General features: G+C 37.1%; 1 protein-coding gene across 1 annotated transcript in view; it reads left to right on the plus strand.

The window, feature by feature from the left end:
• The window catches only part of EPRS1 (glutamyl-prolyl-tRNA synthetase 1), a 63,319-nt gene that overhangs the window by 12,108 nt on the left and 29,081 nt on the right, over positions 1-22,130 (plus strand). The window contains exons 7-17 of the mRNA XM_055419881.2: positions 3,560-3,686; positions 4,404-4,596; positions 6,046-6,217; positions 7,639-7,872; positions 8,761-8,845; positions 9,259-9,318; positions 14,298-14,408; positions 17,681-17,817; positions 18,908-19,115; positions 19,580-19,692; positions 21,051-21,168. Coding sequence (XP_055275856.2) covers positions 3,560-3,686; positions 4,404-4,596; positions 6,046-6,217; positions 7,639-7,872; positions 8,761-8,845; positions 9,259-9,318; positions 14,298-14,408; positions 17,681-17,817; positions 18,908-19,115; positions 19,580-19,692; positions 21,051-21,168 — 1,558 coding nt within the window. The remainder of the gene's footprint in view (positions 1-3,559; positions 3,687-4,403; positions 4,597-6,045; positions 6,218-7,638; positions 7,873-8,760; positions 8,846-9,258; positions 9,319-14,297; positions 14,409-17,680; positions 17,818-18,907; positions 19,116-19,579; positions 19,693-21,050; positions 21,169-22,130) is intronic.

Below are 22,130 nucleotides of genomic sequence, written 5' to 3' on the forward strand. Positions count from 1 at the left end.
ACATTTTGAGATTTTTGGGGATGTCCTTTAATAAGGGTTTGTATTTGTACTCTCAACATTCCTTTCAGTTATCAGAAGTTACGATAGATTTAAATTGTTTTTTTCCCCAAATAAAGCAGGTGGAGTCCTGAAAAGCCCAGTCTTACTCATTTCTTTCTACTATTAGTAGACAAAACCCTTTTCACTCTTGGCAGTCACAGAAAATAGTAATATATGACTAGCTGGTTAGGGCAAAGGGCTGTTCTGGCTGGAGCCACTGGTGTGGGTCTGCCTGGGTCCTTGCCCAGCACCCCCTAAGCTGAAGGGTGTCTGCCTTTGCATGTGTGTCAGCCTCTGTGAATCATGCAGGACAAGCTTTGTGAAAGAGCATTGCCAGTGATACTAATATAATAAAATGCCTTTTATTAAAGCAGTTGGGAATCTCGAATGGCTCAGCTGGTGAAGAATCTGCCTGCAGTGCAGGAGACACAGGAGACTCGGGTTTGATCCCTGGGTCAGAAAGATCCCCTGGAGAAGGAAATGACAACCCACTCCAGTATTCTTGCCTAGAAAACCCCATGGACAGAGGAGCCTGGTAGGCTACAGTCCAAAGGGTTGCAAAGAGTCGGACGTGACTGAGTGACTAAGCGCACACACGCATAATCAAAGCAGTTAGCCTCAGAAACTTAGCCATTGAGAAAGTATTGTGCCATATTTTATAAGTCGGATGCATTTTTTCCCCCCACATTTTGTTTGATTTGAGATTTTGCATTCTATAGCCTAATTCTTACCCATCTGCGCTAAATGCAGTATGTAGACAAAAGGAAGTGGCAGATAAGGAAACAGTTCTATTTTAGCTGTTCTTACTGTAGTTCTTCCCAAACTATTTCATATGTGTCATTAATAGCAAAACCAGTTTTACAATTCCACAGTTTCTCTTTGCTGATTTAGGTGGTGAATAAAGGATAAGTCAGAAGGAGATGAAAGGCAAATAATGGTTCTGGAAAATACACAGACTGGATCATTAAATGACTGACCGGTGGAGTCGATCATAAATAGTCCTTATTTTACATTGTTTAATTCCCTCAGACGTCCTGGGTCCCTTCCATCCAATATCCTGCCCTTGTGTTCTTGGTGTGAGGGGTCATGGTTGTCCCATTGGTGGTGACTTGAATGGTTTGATAAAAGTTAGTTTTTTAGCCATAGTTACACTATTTGAACATTTGTACCTTTTGAATTTTTTAATATTTTCTGTCACTGTCACTTCTTGTAATCGTGAGCTCTGCATTTTATTATTTACTGTATAAAATATGTTTTTTCTGAATTACATCAGCTTTAGAATCCACATTCTTGGCTGAATACAGTTTGGGGGTTTGGAGTGTAAGTCAGTATTCAGGTTTCAGTTCAGTTCAGTTCAGTCGCTCAGTTGTGTCCGACTTTCCGCGACCCCATGAATCACAGCACGCCAGGCCTCCCTGTCCATCACCAACTCCCGGAGTTCACTCAAACTCATGTCCACAGAGTCGGTGATGCCATCCAGCCATCTCTGTCATCCCCTTCTCCTCCCACCCCCAACCTTTCCCAGGATCATGATTATATCCCCTTATATTGTAAAACAAATTATCTTTAATTAGTTTTTTAATCTTTTTTTTTCCTGTGTCGTTCGTGAAAGGCCAGAAGGCTTCAAGTTTGCCTTTTATTTGTATTCCTAACTAACACACAGATGGATAGTACCTGTTATGTGCAGATACTTAGCAAACACTTTACATGTAGTAACTTATTTAATCATATCAGCCCTGTGAGGAAGGCACTGTTATTATCTCCAGTTTTACAAATTGTTTAAGAAACTGATTCATACAACATTTTAGCAGCTTGCTAAATCCAAACCTATGCTGTCTGACTCTAGAGTCCATATGACTAAAATTATATGCCTATGTCTGTTATGTGTGGGAAAAGCCCAATATAGCATCGGTACTCACTAAATGCAGCGTGGAACTTGTTTTCTTTAGCTCTCAGCTTGTCTGTTGAGCTAGTTAGTTATTTTATGAATATTTCATAGTCCTGTTTGCTTTTTTGCGGGTTAGAATTGCACACATTTCAGATTCAGAAATAATATCTTTAAGAAAATAGTTTGATTTCATTACTTAAGATTGTATGTAAAGCACATTAACTATCAATTAGTAGTTACTGATTATTAGTTTTTTTTTTCTCTTCATAATGTGTTATGGGTTGTAACACTGTCAGTGAAAACTATACAAAGTATTTTTGTTTCATTTTCAGAACTCATGTTCCTTTGTTTTGCTTTTAATGAACTTTAAATTTTGGAATAGTTTTAGATTTATAGAAATATTACAGAAATAGTTAAAAAAAAGAAGTTCCCTTGTACCTGTACTCAATTTTCTCTGTTAACATCTTTCATTACCTTTGTCAAAATTAATGAATGAATTTTGATATGTTGTTAACCTAAACTCCATACTTTGTTGTATTTCATTAGTTTTTCCCTAATGTCCTTTTTCTCTTCTAGGGTCTTATCTGGGCTGCCACTTTTGGTGCTTTATTTTATGCAGAAAGTTTTGAATAATCCTAAATGCATTGCATTGTCCTTGTCTGCATTAACCTGTGCATATAAACCCTTTAACATTGAATCATTGATTTAGAATGCTGCATGAGTATCTTTAAAAATGATTGATTTTAGAAATGATATAAAGACATAAAGGGGTTGTACTTTTACCTCCTCTCTTGACATCAACTGAGATCAGAGGTGTGCATGAAATTAGGTGACTTGGAATGGTGCAGTTGTGTCTGCTGTATTGATGAAAAGTCTATTTTCAACAGTGGTGGTATAGAATGTTGCTATTGCCCACTTCACTGATAGAGGAGGAGGTTGATATGTGATATTTTATTAACCATGCCTCTAATTTGTTTTATTCTCTGTAATGGTCAACTGCCCATAGAATAGTGTTTTCATAGGTTGTGATCTGTGGAATGTTGGTACTGGATGAAACCTTCAAGATCATTTAGTTAAAATCTTTTTGTTTTGGTTTCTGAGAAAACAGAAGCCTAGAAAAGTAAAATGACTTTCCTGAGGCTCCTAATTCTCATGTGCTCTTTTATTTAATTATCACAGCAATGGTGGCATCCTCAGAGGGGCCTCTGTCTTCTGTGTGAGAGCAGGTGTCCAGTTTTCAATCGCATCGGGTCTTATTAAAGAGACATAATACCGGGTAGCATTGCAGTACTTCTGGAAGCAGTTTTCCCGTAACAAACTACCTTCGTTCCTCAGTAAAAAAGGAAAGTGGAGATTAGCCTTAAGTTTTAATGTTTGTAAATAATTTGCTCCTTTGTTATTTTTTTACATATGAAGTTGTTTCTTACAGTAATTTACTAAATGTTGTAGTTTTTTTTTTTCCTTCCTCAGGGTCAAATTTACTATTACAGTATTTCTTGTTAGCAACTAACATAAGACTGGAATACCAACTAGAAGGATTTTTGTTTAGTTCTCATCTCCTCGAAAAGGTTAAGTTTAAGTATTTAGTTAAAACATGTTAATGAGTTTCTTTGTAAAATGTTTTTGTTTTAGTTACTTACACATTGGGCATGCAAAAGCTGCTCTTCTGAACCAGCACTACCAGGTTAACTTTAAAGGGAAACTGATCATGAGATTTGATGACACAAATCCTGAAAAAGAAAAGGAAGATTTTGAGAAGGTAATTAAAGGTGTAGTGATGACCCTTTGTCAGTAAAGTTAATTAAAATTAGAGGGTGACCTGATACCTTCATGGTGTGAAAATAAATTTTGTTCTCATAACTTCTTCTTTTGCTTTTCTGTTAAAATATATATTTGTCTGAGACTTAAACCAAGAATTATTCAGTTCCCATATGAAAAAACTTCAATTTATCTTTTTTCTCTTCAACTGTTACAAAGTTTATTTAAGTGCCACATTTTCTTACAAGTATCAGTTTCTTAAATGAATTGGTTCCTAGAGTCAGATTTCCTTTTTGTCATGTAATTTTATAAATGAAGCAAACACTAAGTAGGTATTGAAAAATGTGATGGTTTCCTAGCCTCTTATATCATCTATTTAGAAGCACTGTATTATATTCAAAGAGAGGACGAATAATTGTCAGCACTGCCAGTAATAATCAGCTTTTCCAGAATAAATGGAAAGCACCATGAGATCAGCTTTCTCAGCTGAAAACTTGGAGGCTAGTATAACAAACTTCTTTCTCCCTCTTTCTCTCTCTCTCTTTTTTTTTTCCTTTTTCTTTTCTGGTCTAATATCATACAACTTCCACAACCATTTTCAGGCTCTGTAAGACTGATGGTGTATTATTACATTTGTCCAAATGCAGTATCAAGGATTGAAAATACACAAGAAAATAACAAAAGATAAACTGATGATTATTTTGGATTCTTACTGCAGGTTATATTGGAGGATGTTGCAATGTTACATATCAAACCAGATCAATTTACTTACACCTCGGATCATTTTGAAACTATAATGAAATACGCAGAGAAGCTAATTCAGGAAGGGAAGGCTTATGTCGATGATACTCCTGCTGAGCAGATGAAAGCGGAGCGTGAGCAGAGGATAGAATCCAAACACAGAGAAAACTGTAAGGCACATTTAGTGTTGTATATTTTAATTGATATTCTTCTTGTATTCTGCTTCTTCAGTAGAAAATTTTTTTTTCTAATGAAAGATGATGGTTTGAAACACATTTGGGAATATGTTTCATACATTAATTCATCTCTTAGAAATCTTTTCCCTTTCTCTGCCATCTTTACATTGTTACGTATTAGCATCACAAGTGCATGTGAAGTCTGTGTGGTCTCAGCATCTCACTTGTTACCTGTAGTCTTTTTTTTGTGTAGTCTTACATTGCTGTTCAGTTCATGTGAATGATTTCTTCTGCAACTTTTTGTGATTCTCTCAATTTAAATGTTTAGCCTTTCTAATTAAAATGTTTGATGGTAATGTTAGCCATACCCAAATCTTCCTGTCAGCTTCTAAGTGTGAAGATTCCATGTAAGACTCATGCTCCCCTATGTCTGAAATACCACTTGACAAAAAAAGTATGTCTTTGTTATTACTTATCCCTGAACTTCTGAGTCTGGTTACTTTTATTCTGTAATTATGTTCAGAGCATCTTGAGTGTCACATTTAGGAAGTATAGTAGTAAATTCAAATCGTTACCAAAGTCTGTCTTTCTCTCCCACCTCCCCATTTTGCAGTTTCTTTACATTTTCAAAAATAATCAGCACCTGGACTTTAGACCTAACTTGATTCTTTGAGAGCTGATGATGCGTCCCTTCTATCTTCAGTAGTTCCCACGGAAGAGTCACTGTTCAACAGTTCTTTCTCACTCATATGAGACATATGAGTCCTAATATAGATAAGACTGTGTAGTCAATGGGGGTATATAGAGATTCCCCCCCCGCCGGAATAAACTTCTGTCACCCTCTGTTTTCTGTCATCTCTCATTTTTTTTTTTTCCAAATCTAAGAGTAGCCTGTTTTCCAGTGCAATGGCCAAAGTTGCTTTTGGGGAGCCCACTAGCTCAGGCTCTTGGCCCAAATTGTGTTCTTTAGATGGCCATGGGCTGCAGCACCAACACCTGGGCTGGGTCAGACCAGTGTGTCCTCTGGGCATGAGGTGGCAAAGGAGAAGAATGCTTCTGCTTCAAACACCCAGTGTTCAATTTGAGGAGGGCTGGCCAGTTGTGCCATGATGGGAACGTGGGAAAACTGGATAAGAGAAACCTTCAGGCCTTAGACATCTACTCTTACCCTTCACTAGTACTATATTAGTGGAATATATTGACTTCTAAAATAGAGCGTATTCAAATGTTTTGCGGGACTTCTTTATTAAAAAAAAACACACGTTTTCACTTGGTATCAGATACTGGAACCATTAAGTACTCTTAGACTAGTAGAGTGTGCTTATAATGTAAAATCAGAATGTGAAAATTTTGTATCAAATTAGAAGACTGTTAAAATAATTTGTTTTCAGCCAGATTAGCAATGCTGATTAGGTAAACTGTAGTATAACTCTCATTTTATAGCTGTGGAGAAGAATCTGCAAATGTGGGAAGAAATGAAAAAAGGAAGCCAGTTTGGTCAGTCCTGTTGTTTGCGAGCAAAAATTGACATGAGTAGTAACAACGGGTGCATGAGGGACCCGACACTTTATCGCTGCAAGATTCAACCCCACCCAAGAACTGGTAATAAATACAAGTAGGTGTATTGCTTTCATTATGCTCAGTAGCTTCCTGTGCTTTTGCTTTGAGGCTCTCTATAAACGGGGTAGGGAGTTACTGCAGAGTAGTCAAGAGATCTGGATCTTTGTTCTTCCGTGGATTAAATGACCAGTAAAGCAGGTAGCCTAGCTTCTTGGGATGTTACTCACCTGTCATTTAAGGTTAAACTAGGTTATTTTTAGGATGGTTTACATCTATAAAGTTTCTTGAGTCTGCCGAAAGTTGCTTTTTATGTATTGATTAGGTATACCATGGTGTGTATTTTTAGATGAAGATACTTCTTTTCCTGTTATAAACACTGATTCTGCTAGGCGTAAGTTGATTCGTAAATGTGATAGAATTGAAAATTTAAAGAAATATGAACATTACAAAAAAATATCATGTGTTTTTTCTACTTTTGGTTGATTTTCTGTGTAGGTTATCAGGTTAACAGATTTTTTTTTTCCTTTAAATGCCCCTTACCCTGCCATTAATTTATATAATAACCATAGAATATATTTTCTTATGTTTTGAAGAAGCCTACTGCATACAAATACTGAATTGTAACTCTTGAAGAGATTGGTGACTGTAAATGATCACTTGGTTTGCTAATGTGACTTTCTTTAAACTTAGGGGTGCAAATGTGTATGTAGACAAACACTTCATGTATATATGTGTGTGTGTGTTTATATGTCCTTCATTTTTAACAGGGCATTTACTTCTTGTTTTACTAAACAAATACTCTGAATACATTTGGAAAAGTATATTTGGATGTACATTTTTAGTATCAAATTATCTCAAGCCATAGTGTAGTAGCATCTTAATGAAATTGTATATTTAAAATTAGAAGGTATAATTCAGTGATATACCTTAAAAATTTCAAATAAAAATGCATGTGTTTTGTATATTTTATGAGACAGAAATTGTTTTTACAACTGTTCCATCTTAAGTGGAATTACCTACTAATTTTCTTCTCTTTTACTTTGTCAGAGAAGGAAACACTCTGTTCTTGAATGCATTTAATTGTGAAGGTATTAAACGTAGAGATTTACTTGTGTGGAATTTATTTAAGATACTGAAAAACTCAATTTCCTCAAAATTATTATTACTTTCCTTCCATGGTGTACATTGGCTATTACAGAAATATGATTATATAATTCACTGCACCAATATCCAATTATTTTATAAATTGCAAATGAACCTTTTTGTTTGTGTGTTTGAATGTTGAGTAACTGATTCATTGTCCTCAAAGTCTGATAAGAAGTTTTGGTGTACTTTGAGTATTATGACTCATAACACCTGTTGTTTTAAGAAACTCTTATTTTGTAAAGAATTATGTTTTAGTATTGTTTCTTATAATGTCTAAGATGAAAAGGGTAAAATTCTTTACTGATTTTCCGAAATACTCTTTTTTTCTAGTGTTTATCCGACATATGATTTTGCCTGCCCCATAGTTGACAGCATTGAAGGTGTTACACATGCCCTGAGAACAACAGAATACCATGACAGAGATGAACAGTTTTATTGGATTATTGAAGCTTTAGGCATAAGAAAACCATTTATTTGGGAATACAGTCGGCTAAATCTCAACAACACAGTGCTGTCCAAGAGAAAACTCACATGGTTTGTCAATGAAGGACTAGTAGATGGATGGTATGTTTGCTGTTATCTAGAATTGAGAGGAAGTAAGGACATGGTGTGTCCCTAATTTTAAACTGCTTGGAGGTTTGGGGAGGATGAATGAGAGGGGTTGAAATGGGTATGCCTGTTGGGTTTCTGGTCCTTCTCTTTTATCTAGTTTCTCAAGTATTCTTCCCTTTTGTTTTAATGCTGCAAACATGGAGTGCCCATGTTTGGGACTAGAAAAAGTTTGAAAATCTCTGAATGAAATCTGTTCAGTTGAGTCACCATACTTACAAGCCTAAGAATATTTTTTTAACCTGAATTAACTAGAATGTGTGTATTTTTATTAGCATCATGTAATAGTGACACATATTAAGTATATATTGAATAATGTGTAATTTTAGATAATTACTCTGGAGCAGAATTTGATAAAGGGCATGTTTCCTTGGGCCCCATACAAAGGGTGTTATTGCAAACTTACTGAAAATTGCGAATCTCTACAGAATATTAATTAACCAACATATATGTTTTTTACAACCCAGAAGACTTTATAGAGTGCATTTGGACATGAATGCCGGAATAACTGTCTCTTATCTGTGTCTCACGGTCATATGTAATAGAGACCTTGAATGTTTGTTAAATGAAAAGCAAATGAGAATGTTGTAATGCTTGGGTTTTCTGTATTTGAAGATGTCACCTATGTGTCTTTTTTCAAATGTGCTTTTACTGTTTGCAGTAGTACGTTTATTTTACTTAGTAATAATTGAAGAGTAATTAGTATTCTCCATAATTATTGTAACCAGCTCTTAGTTCAGATATTTAACAAACTGAATGTAATATTCAGAAAGGTATTTTATACGCTCTGCACCTACATGTTAAAAACATCTCCTACGTTCTTAAAACTTCCCTATTTCCCAGGGATGACCCACGGTTTCCTACAGTTCGTGGTGTGCTGAGAAGAGGGATGACGGTCGAAGGACTAAAACAGTTTATTGCTGCTCAGGTGAGTTATGGTTTCTTTTCCAGCTTCTCTGTTTGGATTTTCAAAAGAATTTAACGTCCTTTTGGTCTTTATTCCTGTTGTTCTTTCTAGTCCTTGCTTGTTCCTTACAATGCAAGAGCAGAGTGTTTTTGAAAAAAATAAACACCAATAATAGTGGAAAACTGAGACTGTCCTAAACTCCTGTGCTAGGGTTGGACAGAGGCAGCTGTGGTGTTTCTACCCAGTGAAGTATATGACTGTTGATGCTTAACTGTTCAGGGTAACCAGATTGGTTTTTACACACTGAAGTTTTATATTCCAGTGGGAGTAAACTTGTACTTATTGATTGGGTTTATTTTCTAGCTTGCTTAACGTAAAATATTCTAGGTAATGCTTCTTGCCCTTCAAGCCAGTTTTCTAAATTGTTTTTCTAGGGTTCTTCACGTTCAGTTGTGAACATGGAATGGGACAAAATTTGGGCCTTTAACAAAAAGGTACATGTTTTGACTGTTGGTCCTCTTTTCTCTTGTCTAACTGCTAAATAATAGAATGTGTGTAGAATTCGTTAGTGTGCTCATAGTCGTGAACACTTTGTGAAGAATATTGTAATTTTGCGGATTTTCAGGAAAATGGAATGTTTTACTTTTTTAAACATGTAACGTGGATTAAGCTTATAAACTATACCGAACAAGTAACAATGATCAAAACAAACTAACTTGGAGTATTAGGGAATGGTAATAGCTTTTTCCTTGAATCTTTTTTGAACACTTTGCATTTCATTTTTCTGCTTTCAAGCTGCGAGCTCTCTGTAAGAAGGTATTACTTAATGCTTTTATTTGCCTTACTTATTTAGCACATAGCTTTTAGCATATTACATGTTATAACTTGAGATGTTATACAGCTTTGAAGCACAATCACATTTATATAAGGGACTTGCTTATACAAACCCACTGAAAATGCATTATTCCTAGTTTAAAAAAAACATGTCCTCTAGTTTTCTTAGTGGCAATGGGAAGACTTGGCTAACTCCATTCTCCTGTTCCCTTGTGTACTTAGAGGACATAGTTTTAAAGTTACGTGTTTCATTGAATTATATCAAAGGTTTGTTAATTATAATTCCTGTGTATTATTGAATCTAGCTTTAAGAAAAAACCTGTCTTGAATGAAAGTCAAATGAGGAATACTGCATATTGACCTTGTTAATCGGAAGCAAATGCTTAGACACTATAATAAGGCAAATCATTAAAGTGCCATGTTTTAAACTATGGTTTCTGTGATTGTGTTCTGTAAATTCTTTTTTTTTTTTTAAATTTGTATTGCTGCTTGATTGTGCTGATGCCTTGCTTCAAAAAGTAGATGCTTGTCTCGCATGTGTCTTGAATTTATTTTATTTAGTCTTTTGTGTTTAGTCAGTTTTTGGATAGGGAATTATTAATTGGTTCTCTCTGTTGCTGCAGTTACTAATAAATACACTCAAAATTAACAGGCAAAGTTAACATTGGTATTCGTTACATTAATAACCCATGAACACTTGGGTTCAAATATGAGAAATACATTTCACTATAGGCCAATAATTCTGTAGGGTCTGTTAGGTTAACACCATATTCCCCTATCTTTCCTTCCATTTTTTTTCCTTAGATAAATCACATTCAGCTCTTTCTGACAATTTTTTTTATATTAATTGCCCATATCTCTAAATGATGTGTGTGTTGCTACTTCTTGATTTTTGTTTGTTTGTTTGTTTTAGGCATCATCACAATGGAAGATGAGAATTTAGGTGGTCTGCTTTTTCTCATAACTTGTTGGCTTTCTTGTGGCTAATTGTTTCGTTTTGTTTCCCTCATTTATTTCATTTTCTCATTCTGTCTTCGACTCCACAAGCTGTCTAAATTTTCTACCAGAATGTTCACACGCCTCAGGTATTTTTTCATTATGGAGACTTCTCTGCCAGGGCCTTTGGGGCTGCGCACATCTGATCCACATGAGACAACTGCTAACTTCTGAAGCCCCGCCGTCTTTACAGGTCATTCTTCCTCCTCATCCTGGAAATTCCCTGTGCATTTGTTCTGAGCTGGGTCATCTGGTTCATGGGTCTTCCTTTTCTTTTTATTGCCTTTTTGCTTTGCTGTACTATATCCTCTGTAGCTCCCTGGGAAGGGGAGCATGCGATGAAGATTGTTGAGATGGTGTACAGGAACAGCTTCTTCACTTTGAAATTTCACAGTTATGTGCCTTGGGCTGGGTCTGTTTTCATTCCTATGCATTGGAAGAACATGTGGCTTCCAGACTGAAAACTCATTCCTTCAGTTCTGGGAAATTTTCTTGAAGTCTGATTTTTTTTTTTTCCCCTCTACTGTTTTGTCTGTCTTCTCTCTGAAATGTTTTTTGAGCACATGTTGGGCCTCTTGGACTATTTCTCTAGTTTCTTTTCTCTCTTGTTTTCCATCTCATCTTTTGGCTCTCCTTTCTGGTAGATGTACTCAGCCCTGTCTTATCAGCTTCTGTTGAGCTTTTCATTCATGCTGTCCTATTTCCAAGATTTCTCTTTTGTGCTCTGAATTTTCAGAATAACTTCCTGTTCCGATTTCATGGTTGTAATATTATCAAGTGGCATTTTTCCCCCATGTAACATCTCTTTCCTCCAGGTGGTTTATTTTGGTTTTTCTTTGATATTAAAGGCATTTCCCAGATACCTGGCTGGTGAGCCTTGGTTATCTGCTCATCTTTAACACACTGACTGAGAGCAGGTTTGGAAGCCCTGAGAGAAGACTAGGCTTGGCAGCTGTACCTCTCTGTAAAGTAGTTTGGTGGGACCAATTAGTTGAAAAGCCTCCATTTCAGTAACTTTTTGTTTAATCTCTTGGACTAGGTAGTTTTTCCAGAAGAATTTCTTTCATTTAAGCTGCCAGAACCGTGAAGGCCTGACTGCCAGGGTTTTGGAGCTGACTGGGGGAAGGCTCTGGGGCCTTGATACCTAATATCACACCTTTGCTTAATACCCTGGCCTTAGTGCAGAACCCTCACCTTCAGAGCAAGAGACTCTGGACTCTTTGGAGTAGTTTGAAACCACTGATTTTGAGAATTGTGTACAATTTTAGACTGAAAAATTTTTTTATTTTTGGCCATGTTGTGTGACATACAGGATCTTAGTCTCCCACACAGGGGTGGAACCTGTATGCCTTACATTGGGAGCATAGAGTCCAGCATAACCACTGGACTGCCAGGGAAATCCCAAGACTTTAAAATCTTCTAGTCAAGACTTCTCAGACTTGTCTGATCCTAACCATCCTGTGGAATGCTTGTTTAAAAACAGATTTCTAGACTTTAATGGCAACCCACTCCAGTACTCTTGCCTGGAAAATCTCATGGGCATAGGAGCCTGGTAGGCTGCAGTCCATGGGGTCGCTAAGAGTCAGACAGGACTGAGCAGCTTCACTTTCACTTTTCACTTTCATGCATTGGAGAAGGAAATGGCAACCCACTCCAGTGTTCTCGCCTGGAGAATCCCAGGGACGGGGGAGCCTGGTGGGTTCCCGTCTATGGGGTCACACAGAGTCAGACACGACTGAAGTGACTTAGCAGACTTTACTTCACATCATTAGAATCATAGTCTTTCAGGGTTAAGTGGCCTAAAAATCTGTGCCAGCAGGCTTCTTTGGTTGTTCAGTGGTAAAGAATCTGCCTGCCGATGCAGGAGACATGGGTTTGATCCCTGGTCTGGGAAGATCCCACACATGTGGAGCAGCCAAGCTCCTGAGACACAACTATTGAGGCCCTGCTCCAGAGGCTGAGATCCACAACCACTGAAGCCTGCATGCCCTAGAGCCCGTGCCCAGCAAGAAGAGAAGCCACTATAATGAGAAGCCCATGCACCACAGCTAGAGAGTAGCCCCCACTTGCTGCAAGTAGAGAAAAAGCCTGTGTGGCAACGAAGACCCAACACAGCCAGTAAATAAATAAACAAAATGTAAAAAATCTGTGCCAGCCAGTGCCCTAAGCGATCGTTGTTAGTCAAGTGTGAGAAATATTCTTCTGCTCTCTTTGTCAGTTGAGGGAACTGAACTGCACTGAACTGAAGTAAGTTTCTCAGGTGGGGTCAGCTAGATTGAACATCTTTAAAAGGAGAAATTGTATCTTACTGGCTTAAATACTAAACTGAGTAGTCACAGATTAAATCTGTGATCATTCTAACCCAGTAGATGCTGAAGGAAAGAACCCCTTAACCAACAAGGATGACTTTAAAACCTCAGGGAAGGACAGAATGAAACAGTAAGTTTAGAAGGAGGCTGATGCTGATTTAGTACTGGCATGAAATGTTAATATAAGCAGGTAAGGAGTAGCAATCAAGGTGAAGTTAGATGGCTTTTCAAATTTTTCTTTCTGACCCTCTGCACATGGTTTCTTCTCTTAAGTACATCAGAGTTTTACAGAGAAGCAGAACAATGCTCTTAAAGCAATCAACAACAGCACAATGACAGCCAAACAATAGCAACAACAAAAAACCCAGTATAAACCCAGAAAAGCAGAACCAGGTTTAATTAGCCATACCACTATTCCCTGCATCCTTCTAATGGGAAAAAAGTGACTTTTATGACTTTACTTATCTGTTTGACTTGTCATGTGCTTCTGTCTACATTTTTCTTGCAAATGCTTTATCTAAATACTGCTGTTTTGATTGGTCATCATGGATAATTTAAAATTAAATAGAGAAATGAGAAAAATACATCAGATCCAGAAGGGGATGCTGCTACTGTTTTGGTGGTAGGTAGAGGAAGTTAGAATTTAATGGTTACCACCATTCATTCATTTCACCTGTAAATACGTATCCATTTTGTGTATGTTCCAGGCCCTTGCTAGATACTGGGAACACAGTGGTCCCTATATATGTATGTGTGTATATATATACATATATATGTGTGTGGGTATATATACATATATATATATATAGCATGCAGACCAGGAGAAATATCACGTTTACTTTTAATCTATATAATTGCCTTATTATAGTGACCTAATGTTATTTGCTTTTGATGGTGGTGTGTCGCCTAACACTGCTTATAGAAAATATCTATTCCTTCACAACAGTCTTCTCTAACAATACAAAATGGAGTATCACATTTACCTGTAGGATTGCTGTATCACACCACAGGATAATTTTGCTTTCAAATACCAGAGTTAAAAAAATTATTTTCAAAATATTTCTTTTCATATTATGCTCTAACTATTGGTTTCTTTTCACTTGTCAGTAGTTTTTCTTGGAGAGGAACTCTAAATCCTTCAGGTAGTCTTTGCTTATGATTATTTTTTTTTCCCTACTTGACAGCTTAAACATTAGATAATAGCAGGTAAACCAAAAATTAGTAAATGCAGTAACAAAGAATACCAGTTAGTAGTCCTGTGCTATTACTTATTTTATTGATGAAGTTTTAAAAAAATGTGTGACTGTTTTAACACAAGGATGCCTTTGTTGCAGGTTATTGACCCTGTGGCTCCACGATACGTTGCATTACTGAAGAAAGAGGTGGTCCCAGTGAACGTCCCCGAGGCCCAGGAGGAGATGAAGGAAGTCGCCAAGCACCCGAAGGTCTCCATCCAGTTTCACCAGTGATGTCCTGTCTGTTAAAAAAGGAGCAGGATAATCACAGGGAAAATGTGCTGAGGTGGCAATAGCGTGACTTGGGGATAATTTCTATCCAGCATCATTTGTCAGGATTTCACACTAATTTTTAAGTTTTTAAAAAAATTTTTATACAATTTTTAAAGATTGCTTTCTGTGTATCAGCTTCCCAGGTGTCTCAGATGGTAAAAAAATCTGCCTGCAATGCAGGAGACCTGAGTTCGATATTTGCGTTGGGAAGATCCCCTGGAGAAGGGAATGGCTACTCCCTCCAGTATTCTTGTCTGGAGAATCCCCATGGACAGAGGAGCCTGGTGGGCTATGTCCATAGGGTCACAAAGAGTCAGACACGACTGAGTGACTAACACTTTTTTGTTTACAGTTACTACAAAATGGCTGTGTTCCCCATGTTGCACATCCTTGAGCTTCTCTTACACCTGTTAGTTTGTATCTTTCACTCCCTCACCCCTGTATTGTCCTGTCCCCAACCTGTGCTCCACTGGTAAGCACTAGTTTGCTGTCTGCATCTGTGAGTCTGCTTTTTTTTGTTGTTGTTATATTCACTAGTTTGTTTTGTTTTTTAGATTCCCCATATAAGTGATATTGCACAGTATATCACTTTATTTTACTTTGTTTTTATCTGACTTATTTTGCTTAGTGTGATGCCCCTCATGTCCATCCGTGTTGCTGCAGATGACAAAATCTTTTCTTTATTACGACTGAATAGTATTCGTGTGTGTGTGCGCGCGCGCACGTGTACATGTACACACCACATTTCTTATCCATTCATCTGTTGATGGGCATTTAGGTTGCTTCCATATCTCTGGAATTGTAAGTAATGGTGCTGTGCACATTGGGGTTCATGTATCTTTTTGAGTTAGTGTTTTGGGTTTTTTTGGATATACCCAGGAGTGAAATTGCTGAGTCATATGGTAGTTCTATGTTTAGTTTTTTGAGAACCCTCCATATTGTTTTTCACAGTGGCCATACCAATTTACATTCCCATCAACAGTGTGCAAGGGTTCTCTTGTTTCCACATACTTGCCAACATTTGCTATTTGTGTTCTTTTTTTATGATGGCCATTCTCAAAGGTGTAAGGTGATATCTCATTGTGGTTTTTGATTTGTAGTTCCCTGATGATTGGTGTATTGAGCATATTTTCATACACCTGTTGGCCATTCACATTTTCTTTTTGGCACAACATCTGTTTGCTTCTTCTGTCCATTTTTAAGTTGGTGTTTTTGTTTTCTTGATGTTGGACTGTATGGGCTCTTTAAGAATTTGACACTAATTGAAAAGTAAATGATTTTGTGGGTTTCTTACTGAGGAAGTTTATTCTAGTAGTAGTAGTAGTATTAATACTGTCCAAGGCACATCCCGCAGAACTGTTGCACTCAGTCGGTGCCTATTTTTTATTTTGTAGAAAATAGCACATTAGTGTATAATAAGAATTTATTTCTTATTACATAAGAAGAGATGTTACATAATCCCTGCTGTTATCTCTGTGTGAAAGCTGAGATACATTTTTTTTTAACTGGGTTGCTCACTGTTACCTTTGCCTTTAAGCCAAAACATTTAACCTAGTAGTATTGAATCACAGCTATGTCCAGAGTCTATCACACAGCCATTGGCTCTGATTTTGAAAATATCAGTGAAGTGAAAATGATACCTATTTGTCTAAATTGTGACTATAAATCTTAAATACAAGTAGCAGACAGTTTCTCTTAATTAAGCCATGGTTGTTGTTTCACATGGTCATGACTGCTAGGTTGATAATCTTGAACCAAAAATAGATAACTTTTGTTCCAGTTTTGTGAGTTGTCTATAAATAACCTTGTTATATAATGAAGCTTATATCCGTAAACGAACTCAGTCATACAGTAATCTACTCATAACTATGTTATGCTCATAGACTAACTCACATACAAGATAATATGCTCCATTGTTGCTGTTTAGTCGCTCAGTTGTGTCCAATTCTTTGGGACCTCATGGACTGTGGCCCCCCAGGCTCCTCTGTCCATGGGATTTCCCAGGCGAGAATACTGGAGTGGGTTGCCATTTCCTTCTCCAGGGAATATGCTTCATGAAGAGCTATAAATGTTCTAAGTTGTAGCTTTATGATTGCCTTTCTCTGTATGACATTAGCTTCTTTTAATTTTGAAGACTTTAATGATATGCCTAATAAGATTTGGGGAATGTATGTCTCTCTGTGTGTGATTGCTTGATTTGGCTTTACCTTTGCCTTTGTCTTTTATCTGATTGGTTCAACGAGGTGAATGGTGGTTCCTGATACATCATATTGCCCATTGCAGTTAGCTTAAGTGTGAAGCTAACTTAATGTTTTAAAATCGAAATGGTGATAATAAAGCTTTTAAGGGTGCTTGTTTGTTAAAATAATAGTTATAGTCAGATAGCTTAGTTAATAGTTAAAGAATAAGTAATAATAATAGGTAATAGTTAAGTAATTGATTAGGAAGCACTGATGACTGTACCACCCAGTTTGACCTGTGGAATTTTCATTATCATTTTCCTCACAAAATGTTCTATATTTAGCCTGTCAGTATTCTGTTCTGAGCCCAGCATAGCATAAGTTGTTGCAGCATACTGATTTTCCTCAAGGGCATTGGTTCATTCAATGAACAGTTATTAAACACTTTAAGATTTATTCAAAGGATCTTCTTATACTTTTTTCTTCTGATTTGGCTCAAACACGAATCTGAAATTTAACCAATGTGGCATTCCTTTTATTTCCCATGTCTTCTTCATATAATACATACTGAAATGGCAGAACGTTTATCTTTCTTGCACGTATACTGCTGTCCTTAAAATTTGTCTCCTAAAATGTGGAATTTCTGTTGTTTCCTGCTAGGATGACATTTGTTCCTATAATGGTCTACAGCCACTGATGAGAAATGACTTTATTTTCCCCTTTGCTGCAAAAGCAGTGAGATTTTTGAGTCTAGCCAAGCAGATTCTGGTTGGAGGGACACAGAAAAGTACTGCTTCAGCCCTGAAAACAAAGAATGAGTGTTTTAGGCTGGAAGTAATCTTGGGGCAGACCGCCTCATCTGACTCAATTACATTATTGTGCAGGCATCTGCCCCAGGGTCATTAACTGGGAATCAGATTGATACAGAGGACTTCTGTTTGTGTGAAGGAATAAAATGAATATAAATTTGCATACTGAGTTCAGTAGTTAAATGTTTCAACCAACACACTCTTTTTTTTTATCAATCAGAATCCTGATGTTGGCTTGAAGCCTGTGTGGTATAGTTCTAAAGTTTTCATCGAAGGTGCTGACGCAGAGACATTGTCAGAGGGTGAGATGGTTACATTTATAAACTGGGGCAACATCAACATTACTAAAATACACAAGTAAGAACTTTTTGTTTGTTTTCAAATAAATATGGGAGAGAAGTCTGTGATGTTTATTGATTTATTGAAGATTACCTAATTCAGACCCATTCATGATGCTGGCTGTTAAATCTCCCCATGCATAGATGCTGCAAACTCTGGACACATTAAATTTTTTTCTCCATATGTGTTTCAGTATATTTATAGAGTATCAAGGTATCTTTTCCTTGTGATGTTGGAAATGACTACCATGTTTAGTCGCTCAGTCATGTCCAGTTCTTTGCAACCCTGTAGACTGTAGCCCGCCAGGCTTCTCTGTCCATGGGGATTCTCCAGGCAAGAATATTGGAGTGGGTTTCCATGCCCTCCTCCAGGGGATCTTACCAACCCGGGGATCAAACCCAGGTCTCCTGAATTGCAGATTGATTCTTTACCATCTGAGCCACCAGGGAAGCCTGAAAATGACTACATGTTGTCTGGAGAATCCCAGGGACGGGGAAGCCTGGTGGGCTTCTGTCTATGGGGTCACACAGAGTCGGACACGACTGAAGTGACTTAGCAGCAGTAGCAGATATAAAAAATAGTTCTACTATTTAGGGCCCCCCTTTTATTATCTAATTCTCGGTATACAATTGCGTGATGGGAGAGATCCTTGGGACAGAATTTGTATATATAGCATTCTTTATCCTAAAATCTACTTTAAATTTAATTAGCTTGCTAGTTATTATAGTGGGACATAGTATGATAAGATTAATTTAGTAGAATCTGAAATCTTAGTTGTCCCATCATTATATATATTTCGAGTAATTGCTAAATGTTTTGAAAACAGTATTTTGGCTTTTTTAATGCTTATTTCAGGTGACTTTAAGATTCATAAACGTGTTCATGTTCTTTATTTGATGTATGGCACATCCTACTATCTTGATAGCAAGAGTTATACTTTATTCATCTCTTAACTAGTTCATGTGTGGTACCTACCAGAAACTCAAAAAGTGTTTGATTGAAATTTTTCCAGAGAAAATTCCTTATTTATTACAGGCACAGAACAAAATAATGCACTTATGACAGTGAAGGTTTGTTTTCTGAAACTACTTTTCAATTTTATTTTTAGAAATGCAGAAGGCAAAATTGTATCACTTGATGCAAAATTGAATTTAGAGAACAAAGACTACAAGAAAACCACTAAGATCACTTGGCTTGCAGAGACCGAACATGCTCCTCCTGTCCCAGCAATCTGCGTCACTTATGAGCACTTGATCACGAAGCCCGTGCTGGGAAAAGATGAGGACTTTAAGCAGTATGTCAACAAAAACAGTAAGGTAGCTTCCTAAAAGAAACCCTGTTTCATCTCCCTCTGTGTTATCTTTTCTTTAGAATTAAAAAAAAGAAAAAAATTATTATTTATTTTTGGCTGTCCTTGGTCTTCATTGCTATGAGGGCTTTTCTTAGTTGCAGTGAGTGTGAGTGGGGGCTGCTCTGTAGTCGCAGTGCGTGGGCTTCTTGTTGTGGTGGCCTCCCTTGTCGTGGAGCACAGGCCCTGGGGCACACAAGCGTCAGTAGTTCTGGCACGTGCCCTCAGTAGTTGTGACTCCCAGGCTCTAGACTCAGTAGTTGTGGATCCTGGGCTCAGTTGCTCCAGGGCATGTGTAATCTTCTGGACCAAGAATTGCTCTTGTGTATCCTGCATTGGCAGGCAGGTTCTTATCCACCGTACCACCAGGAGAAAGCCCAGTGCTCTGATAATTTTAAGACAGTGTATTTTGGCCTAATATCATCTTTGCAGCATGAAGAACTAATGCTGGGGGATCCCTGCCTTAAGGACTTGAAAAAAGGAGACATTATACAACTCCAGAGAAGAGGCTTCTTCATATGTGATCAACCTTATGAACCTGTTAGGTAAATCAATGTAACCAGACGTTTAAATGAAAATGCTTTAAGTTCTTAGAGGAAATAATATTTCAGAAGTTGAAGTGCCACTAAAATAATGTACCTGACATTATTCTCTGTTCCTGTTTCATTTGTTACTCTGTATTTTTTTTTCAGACTTAATTGTAACAAGTGTTAACATTGAAATAGCATAATATTAACAACTTTTGCTTCTAAAACTAAACCATCTTATAATACATCTTCCTGTGGTCCAAGTAAAAAGAAAAAAATTCAGTGTTATTTTTGGATTAAATTATAACTTACCTACCTTTTCTTTATTGTGTATTTTGAGTAGGTATATTGTAGAATATAAATAGTGCAACAGGGCCCAGAGGAGTGGGAGATGGAAAGTGATAAAGAGTACAGTTTCTTTTTAGGGTGATGTTGTAAATGTTTTAAAATTAGATATTAGTGATGGTTGCACATATGTTGCGATTGAATTGTATATTTTCAAAGGGTGGATTTTTTGGTATGTGAATTATATCTTGGTAAGGCCATATTCTGAGAAGGCAATGGCATGCCACTCCAGTAGTCTTGCCTAGAAAATCCCATGGATGGAGGAGCCTAGTAGGCTGCAGTCCGTGGGGTCGCTATGGGTCGGACACGACTGAGCGACTTCACTTTCACTTTTCACTTTCACACATTGGAGAAGGAAATGGCAACCCACTCCAGTGTTCTTGCCTGGAGAATCCCAGGGACGGGGGAGCCTGATGGGCTTCCGTCTAAGGGGTCACACAGAGTCGGACACGACTGAAGTGACTTAGCAGCAGCAGCAAGGCCATATTAAAATATACTGAAGAGATATATAGGATTCTATTGTTACCAAATTCTCTTATTTTTACTCTGTGGTCTTTACTACAAAATTTGAAAATTTATATTTTGCATATGGATAGTCTTAGGGGTGGTGGATTCTGCTAATTACTGTACCCTTTAGAATTGAGAAATTCTAATAAAATAAATGTTTTATAGAAATTCTTCTACTTATAAGCAAATTAGTTGTGGTATGTGGAAGCATTTCCTTTAAATCAAGAGTGAGACATAAATATCCACTAATGCCATTTCTGGTGGCCATAGTAGATATACCTTTGTCCTAGACTTATTTAGCAGGTTTATATCCATGAAAGTTCATAAATTGAAAGTTTATGATTAGCACTGTCAATTTTTATTTATATATTTGTTTTTAAACTACTCTGAAGAAACTCTGAATGTGAATAAGAGAATGGACTATTTACTTATACTTTGAAAAGCATTAACAGTGCCATTGAATTAATCCAGGAATTCAACTGCTGTTCAGATAAACTTTTTTGTCCCTTCATTTTCTTTTTTAGTCCATATAGCTGCATAGAAGCCCCATGCATTCTGATATACATTCCTGATGGACATACGAAGGAAATGCCAACATCTGGGTCAAAGGAAAAGACCAAAGTAGAAATAACAAAGAATGAGGCAAGTAATTGATTTCTCTGGATATGTGTCTAATCAGTGATCTTTCTGTCCTAGGATTTAGACTTTATTTCTTTTTCTTTGCTTTTAAATAAAGTCTTTAATATATATATATAAATATAGAAAAGCATGCAAATTATAAATGTTAACTTTTTAAAAAGTAAAAGCCTTAAGTAAGTGTTAATAACTAATTCAGGGTTGCACTGCTGGTATGTTGGTACTCGCAGTGGTTTATTCTCAGATTTGGTAGGCGTGTTATAATTTCTTGGGCTTCCCTGATACCTCAGTTGGTAAAGAATCTGCCTGCAATGCAGGAAACCCCGGTTTGATTCCTGGGTTGGGAAGATCTGCTGGAGAAGCGATGGGCTACCCACTCGAATATTCCTGGGCTTCCCTTGTGGCTCAGCTGGTAAAGAATCCGCCTACAATGCAGGAGACGGGTTCAATCCCTGGGCCGGGGAGATCCCCTGGAGAAGGGAATGGCTACCCACTCCAGTATTCTGGCCTGGAGAATTTCGTGGACTGTGTAGTCCACGGGGTCTCAAAGAGTCTCACTTTCACTCTCTCATTTCTTTAAATATTCTCCTAATGGTAAAGATTTAGGTTCAGGTTTTTACTATGATAAAAAACACTTCATGAATATCTGTGTACCTCAACCCTTGTTTATTCCTGTTACTTTTTATTAGGATACTTTTTTCTTTTAAGGAATGAGATTGTTCATTTGAACTTTAAGAAAAAAAATTTTTTGACCGCATCACGTGGCTTGCAGGATCTAAGTTCCCTGATCAGGGATTGAATTCAAGTCCCCTGCAGTGGAAACACAGAGTCTTAACCACTGGACTACCAGGGAATTCCCTAAACTTTTTAAAGAGATTAGCATTTTAAAATTTTGTGTTTAGCTTAAAATATTATAAAAATAGTTTGATAAAATTTTGTGTAAAGATATTTAACACAAATTAATAATT

This window comes from Moschus berezovskii, chromosome 17 (assembly GCF_049115385.1).
Source record: "Moschus berezovskii isolate FMDL1 chromosome 17, NW_MosBer_1.0, whole genome shotgun sequence".
NCBI lineage: Eukaryota > Metazoa > Chordata > Mammalia > Artiodactyla > Moschidae > Moschus > Moschus berezovskii.